At 44.2% G+C, this 7,289-nt stretch overlaps 1 protein-coding gene and 1 long non-coding RNA gene across 2 annotated transcripts; both read right to left on the bottom strand.

The window, feature by feature from the left end:
* Positions 1-1,381: 1,381 nt before the first annotated feature.
* LOC129740590 (pro-corazonin-like) lies at positions 1,382-7,140 on the bottom strand. Its single transcript, XM_055732295.1, has 3 exons — positions 6,980-7,140; positions 6,666-6,917; positions 1,382-1,977 (listed from the first exon to the last, which is right to left on the bottom strand). The coding sequence occupies exons 2-3, from the start codon at positions 6,890-6,892 to the stop codon at positions 1,653-1,655; spliced, it is 552 nt and encodes a 183-aa protein (XP_055588270.1). The 5' UTR covers positions 6,893-6,917; positions 6,980-7,140; the 3' UTR covers positions 1,382-1,652.
* LOC129740597 (uncharacterized) lies at positions 4,205-6,637 on the bottom strand. The gene is made up of 2 exons (XR_008736299.1): positions 4,657-6,637; positions 4,205-4,577 (listed from the first exon to the last, which is right to left on the bottom strand). It is a non-coding gene; the product is annotated as an uncharacterized LOC129740597 (long non-coding RNA).
* Positions 7,141-7,289: the final 149 nt, after the last annotated feature.

Genomic DNA, 7,289 nt, shown 5'->3' with positions numbered 1-7,289 from the left:
CATACATAATCGCCATCGGCAGCACATGAACAGCCGGTTCCAATAAAGTTTTTTTTTGTCACATACGGATCATTGAGCTTGCGTTTGTTGCCGGTCAGCATGCTGAAAAGTAAAGCAGAAAATGTATTTTAGTTTGCAAATATATTTAACGTTCACAAGAAAAACTTCAACTCAAACTTACCATTAAAAAGATCACAATTACATTTCACTCAAGGAAAACTTAAAACTTCACGGAGAGTGCCTCATTAGACAATGAAGAAAATGAAGGAATAAATGAATGTGTTCATTATATTTTTATAATGCCGTTTCTTCTTTTTTTTAAAGATGTTCTTACGAAAATTGCAGAAATTTTTTAAGACTGTTATGAAAAACAATTTTGCACTAAAAAACGGTTCATAAGACGCATCTTTCTTATGTAAATTATAGTAAGATTTGGCCTGAGTGTTTGTATATGTTCTCAACATCCGGTACCATCCTAAAACCTATACAAAATGTATGGGAAAATGCGAACAAAAAGGATTGTACACACCAATTTTGCGAAAATTAATGTTCATTATTTTAATGGAAATTTTTATAATGTTATCAAAAAATGTTTAACTTTAATACGTGCGAGGGTCGCCTTGGGGTTTTATTTTTCGGCCCAGAATCATTTTTTTTTTCACTTTGACAAGATTGTTTGATTTGTTCTACCCTATTTTGGTAAGTAACAATTTTATCGATCGTTATCATTGTAATCATTGTTTGCCATCGTCGTTCACTTGTCACCGATGACGAGTGCTAAAGCTTTGAAACCGGATCCAAAATTCAACAATCATAACAAAACAATTAGGTACCTACCCTCTGGTTTCGAATCCGGCCATTTCCCGTTGCGGCGGTGGTAATCCGATAGCCGTGGACAACAGCAACACCCTACATTCCCTTCGCGACCTTTGCACCCCTCAAACCATGCCGGAAGAGGTGCTTTTCGAATTCGCACCAACACTCACACGCCCCAGAAATTATCATCCGCTGTGTAATCTCGTCTCATTGTAGGAGGATTTGCGTTTTCTGTTCATCATGCACTTGTAACAATAAACAAAGACGAGGGGTCCTCACAGGGAGATGGCTTTTGGAAACGGTTAGTTTGCAACTCACCCCTCCTGTTTATTTTCGTCGCAGAGGACCTGTTCGAATTGAATTTAGCAGGTTTACATGCGAGTGAAAGTTAACAACTGCACCAAGTATGAAAGTATCGTTAGATGGCGCAACCCTTGTCGTTCTTAAAATGTTAAATTAACGCGATTTACTAGTCGGCTACTCAAAATGTGAACCGATCTCCATACCATATGGTATTGCTGGGACTTCCGGTTTTGACGAAAGATTAAATGTTTTGATCTTCATTATTTCATTTTTTTTATTGTTATCGATAGCTACTGTATTTGAGTTGCAAAATCACTTTTTTTTTCTGTACAGCTCCAAATGATAAAATATACAAACAGTACAATGTTTCCGCACACAAACAATGCCCCACAGCTCCGAGTTGTATTTAACTTTCCAAAAGTGACTTCATCAGTCAGTAAGGGCCGATTCCGCAAAAGCCACAAAACCCGAAGAAATGTCCGCTAAGGTGTTCAGAGTTCCGGCCAGACGGAAAGCTAGGACGGGTCGCCGATTCAAAGAACCTTTCGGCCATCTCGGCTACCGGAAATGTCGCGCTTGAAGCGTATATCATCGGCACCACCGGCAGCACCGGTGGGCGTTTGAGAACCTCCTTCGCTGCTGTCCATCATAAGGTGATGCGGTCGCAGCGCTGCCGGTTGTTGTTGTTGATCAGCGGCGGCGATTGCCAGTGGGTCATAGAGGTCCAACGCGTTTCCCAGGATATCCGGGTTTCCGACCAGCTGCTGAAGAAGATCCTTGTTGCGGTTCACAATTATGGCGGCGGCATTGGCGAGCCGAGCGTCGCATGGCGATTTGAGGAAGCGCTTCAGTATTAGTCTGCAATGCAGGAATTCAAGAAAATATCATCAAAATTTAAAAAAAAGTTTATCAAGGCGAAAATATTTCTATTGTTTTTTCATTCTTCTATGGCGATACTGGACGGATTTGAACTAGTCGGTGTAACTTTTGTCGCAACGCAATGTCTAACAGTAGCCGAAGTGTAGGCGCTTCATACAATTTGCAAATCAGCAAATCACATAATGATCAAAACAAAAGGTTAAAATTAAGAGATCAACTACAAATACAGCTACACAGCACCCAATAATGCTTGGAAAGGCGGTTTAAAGTCTAAACAACACCCATCATTGCTGTGTTAGCCCCTTAATTGTTCAATCTAAGACGAGCGAAAAGCTATAAAGATCCCGTTGTACGCTTAGTATAAGTGCTCCTAAAGCCCAGTGCACACTATAAGCAACTTGATCTGCAATTTTGGTTGCTGAGTATACCTACTTGTTTAAGTCGCATTTCATGTTGCACAGTGTGGACTAGGTTCAATAATGTGGAAGAGTAAGTTTTTCATGAAATCAGATCAGCGACGATAGACGGGATATGAATAGTTAATCAAGCTAAGCTTTATTTCCAAAGTTTTCCGTCTTACGACATATCTTGATGAACAAAATTCACTCAGCCCATGGCAACCGTTCTCCAATTTCTCGGAAATTCCACATTCACCAGATCACGCTCTACTTGGTCAAATCACCCCGCTCGTTGCGCCCCTGCTAGTCTGGTGCCTACTGGATTCGCAGCGAACACCTATTTTGCAGGACAGTCGTCCGGCATTTTCGTAATATGTCCTCCAGCGTAACCGTCCAGACTTTGCCACCTTCTGGATACTGGGTATGCCATATAGTCGCACGGACTCGTGGTTCATCCCTCGCTTGCACACTCCGTTCTCCAGCACGCCGCCAAGGATCGTTCTTAACACTCGTCGCTCGAATACTCCGAGTGTACACAGGACCTCCCCAAGCAATATCCACGTCTCTTGCCAGTAGAGGATAAACGGTCTAAGGAACGTTATGTACAGGTTACACTTCGTGCAAGAGCCCCATAGTAGGCGATGACTTCCGCTGATCATTCGACGTCAATCTCACGGCTGGTGTTGTCTGCGGTCACCAGTGAGCTAAGATAGACAGAGCCTTCGACTATCTCCATCTCTTCGCCGTCGATCGTGACCTTGTTATTGCTGGACAAGCGGGATCAGTCGGTATTAATCATCAACCCAATCCTTCCTGCTTTGCATTTCAGTTTGCGGTAGATCTCCTTCACCGCCGCTGATGATCTGCCGACTATGTCAATGTCGTCGGCTAAGCAGATAAGTTGGTTTGATCTGTTGAAAGTTATGCCCCTTCGCGCGATTCGAATAAACTCGACAATTCATCCAAGATCCGCTTACAGCACCGCGTTCCCTTCATCGTTGCATTAAACAGTCTCGTCAGCTTCCCGGAAAAGCCGTTCTCGTCCATAATTTTTCATGGCTCGTTACGGTCGATCGTGTCGAATGCAACTTTGAAGTTGTTGGAGAAGTAGCAATCCATGATCCATCCTTTCAACAATTCTAGTTGTTCCATAGCAACAGTGCTTAGTAACGAGCTTTGTTTATAATGAAAAACTTATCACTTAGTACCGGAACTGAACTCCGCTTAAAAAAGACGTACTTTTATATAACTCTTAAAGCCTTTTGGATTCTGGTTGTTCCTGTCCTTGCTCCAATTCTGCTATCTCAACAGAAGTCGATGAAAAGGTGGTGCGTAGGGACTTTGTGTTCACGGCATTTTTTGAAGGATCTGCCGTAGTGTAAGGATCTATTAGCCGGCCTGATGACTTTCCACGAATATGTTTGCTTGTGGCGTTAAGCGGCGGAGTAGGATTCGGGACAGCACAGCACTGTGTATGCAGCATTGAGGACAGTGATCGTTCAGTAGTTCTCACAGTTCAATTCGTCGCTCTTCTTATAAATGGGGCATATTACCCTCTCCTTCCACTCCTCCGGTAGCTGATCTATGTCCAAGATCCGGACCATCAACCGATGCAAGCAATCGGCCAACTTTTCTGGGCCCATTTCGATGAGTTCAGCTGCGCGGCTTTTATTTGTCCATCACCTGTAAGTGTTGCTCTTACCACCCCCACCGGCGAGTAAGAGAATCCCTTCTTTGGGCCTCAGGGCGGCACGCTTATCCAAAACAAGTCGCAGGGAATGTCACTCAAATGATCGGAATAACCCCAATTATTGCACTTCTCGTTAATTTATTGGAAAACATTATCTGCACCAGTGCCTTGTTCCTCCCACTTTCTTGTAACTTGGCTAAACTGTAGGGACTAGCCCTTGTTGACGCGACGAATTGGCCAGGAACTACCGCAGGGACAATCGGAGCCGGACGCGAAGCCACGATCTTGTTTTTGAAACGCCTTGCGTTCGTCCATTCGTGCAGTGCGCCGGTTCGGAGCGTGGACACCCAAGGATTGTAGGGTGGCTAGTCGATCGTCGGCTGTATCAAAGAGTCGGGTTCGCCTTTTAGATAACGGAAAATATACACGACTGTTGCCAATCCGGAATCGTTAGGATGGTTGGCGTTGTTCTGGCCTAAACCAAAGAGGTCCTAGTGAGAGAAAACTTGCATTAGGAATCGAGTCCTTTGGGCGAATTCAAAATGGCGGTTCTTCGGTTCACTGGCTTACCTGGTGTCTGGCTGTAAGTTCTTCAACACTTCGCGGTTTAACTGTTCGCGTTGAATACTTTTGGCAGCCGCATTTTGACCGGTCTTGAACCGGCAGTTCAGGTCGTTGCCTTCACCTCTCTCGGAACCCGATCACAATTCGTTGTCCTCGCTGTCGATCGTTGTTGGCTACCAAGCGGTTTCGGTAACGTAGGTGTAAGCCATCTGGTTGTGGTTTGATGAGGCATGGTAGTTGTGTGCTATTGACGTGTGGCGCTGTCGTCGTTTTGGAGGTTGCCTTTTTGGGGAAAAAAACCTCACACCCAAATGCGATTCTACATCATCAACCAAATCTACTTTACCTGCAAACAATCCCTAAAACCTCGATTGGAGCGATGTTGATGACTGTCTTGATGATATCCCAACAACCTTCAAGAAGTGGCTTCGTTCAGCTCGCCCCCTTTCGGCAGTGCTGCTTAGAGCGATTGTGCGTAATCTGCTGCGATTTCGGGTTGCTTCAGTCGTGCGATATTTATCCGAGGCGGACGTCGGTTCCGTATGTTGTTCGCTAAGCAGAGGAGGGGGGGGGCACCTTCACCATCACCAGATAGTGGTCTAAATCGATGTTGGCGCCTCGACAGGATCTGACGTCGATGATGTCCGAGAAGTGCCAGCTGTTTGGTCGATCTGTGATTGTGTTTGGAACGGTGATCTCCAGGTGTACTTACGTGGGAGGTGGTGCTGCAAAAAGCTACTACGTACGACCATTCGAATTCCTTCTGCTGACCGACCTGAGCTTTAAAATCCCCGATGCAATCTTGATATCATGTACAGCGGTCCTCCTCACGTTCCAGCTGCGCTTAGAATTCGTCTTTGTCGTCACCGGTACCTCCAAGGTGAGTGCTGTGCACATTGATGATGCAGATCGACAGTTCCTTGTCCAAAGTTTCCAATCGCTGGTCCCTTTTCGTCGCGTGGATCTTTGCCGATTTTCATTCGAAATTCCTTGTTCGTTGCTAGATGTTTTTGCAGGAACGGACTCGCAAGGCACGCAAATAAGCTAGCTCTGAGCTGTATAAGATCAGCTACAACAGACGCACGAGTGGCGGTTCTGCGGGCTTGCAGCGTGTCGATGTCGTTCAGGCGACAGCGGCGTTCATAGCTTGGAAGTAAGAACGGGTCCTGCCAGATCAGACGTCGAAATACGTACCTCAAAAAACGCCGTTGGATACGTCTATGCGATCATCAGAGACATATTCAAGGATTATCTAACCAAGCTTGTACTGTAGCTCTGTAGACTCTTCAGACAGTAGGGGAATGTAAAATCTTTCGTAATGTGTGAAAAAAGTCCCAGGCTTCCCGAAGCTTTGTCGACAATGAAGTTTGTGTGACTCTTGAAATCCAGCCGTTCATCAAGAACTGTGCAAGTATTTTTTTATTCGCCGGAGAATAGATGCGGGATCATTAACTAAGTACAGATCCCGTTCGTTTTTGGCAACACGCTCGTTAATATTGTGTTGCCAAAATCAAGTGTCGCCAAAATCAAACGGTTTTTTGACACGTTTTTATTTTACAGATTGAGTTGCATCTACCACCACACATTAGTAGGCCAAGCGTGGTTCGCCCCACAACTCTATCTGTATTTACCACTTCATAGTGGTTGGCCCGTGCGAAACAAAAATTTGATATGTGATGATAATGCTTCTAAATAAATTCTACCCGCTCATTTTCACCATCTTTCATTTCATCTAACCTTCTATACATCTATAAAAAATTTCATAATCTTTAGATGTCCCTACTAAAACGGACATCACTTTTCACCAATGAGGCCGATTAATTAAAGTAACAAACAGAAATTACGGTGATTAATCCTTCATAAAATTAGAATTAAATTTATTAGATTTGCTCAATTACATGGTATTTACAAAATCGTTTTCATCTTCTGTTGAAGCAACACTAGGTTCAGTCCATGGCAACCGTTAGTAAAATAAAAGATAAGCTCCGAAAAACAGAAATTGAACAAATACTCACTTATCACCGTTTAGGCTGTCTTTCGGGGATGCGATGGGCAAATGTCCGGCCACGCCAATCGGCGCCTGGCTTCCGAAGGATCTGGGCTCGAATAGCTGCTCCGGAAGAAGAACCGGTGAAGATCGTTTCCCATTAGTCCAACCACGTGAGTACTGGAACGTTTGCGCATCGGTGAAAATTAACAGCAACGACACGATGACCAACGTCACGAGCAACTGCTTCTTCATGGTCGGATGGAGTGATGGAAGTCAACTAATACGAGAAAATCTTTTTACAAAAACATGAATTTGAACTTGATTTGCAATTTAATCCACCTTAACACTTGCTTCGATAAAATAACACTTGACACAGGGGCTTTTTTAACACTTTAAATTTTAACCATGGACCAATGCATGGGTACCGTATCCTTCTGGCGGCTCCAGTTAATCCTTCCGTCTTGAGCAACTTTCGATTCCGTACTGTACTTAGATCGAAGAATGGCCAGGTAATTTATAGTCCAGTTACCACAACAGCCCAAACACCATCTTCAAGATGCCAACCCTTTCAACATCAAACGCATCTAATCAGTGTCGTCTTTCTTTTGCGATATCCGAGAAATCACACGCGCTTCAAGGTTCAAAAATC

The sequence above is a fragment of the Uranotaenia lowii genome, chromosome 1, assembly GCF_029784155.1.
Source record: "Uranotaenia lowii strain MFRU-FL chromosome 1, ASM2978415v1, whole genome shotgun sequence".
Classification (NCBI taxonomy): Eukaryota; Metazoa; Arthropoda; class Insecta; order Diptera; family Culicidae; genus Uranotaenia; species Uranotaenia lowii.
This window is presented reverse-complemented; position numbering and strand designations above follow the sequence as displayed.

What these genes read in the sequence shown, in the direction of transcription:
- LOC129740590 (XM_055732295.1), bottom strand. Translation starts at nt 6,892, where the DNA reads ATGAAGAAGCAGTTGCTCGTGACGTTGGTCATCGTGTCGTTGCTGTTA. An exon ending in GACAGCCTAAACGGTGATAA is followed by an intron (nt 1,978 to 6,665) that starts GTGAGTATTTGT and finishes CCTGCATTGCAG; the next exon opens with ACTAATACTGAAGCGCTTCC.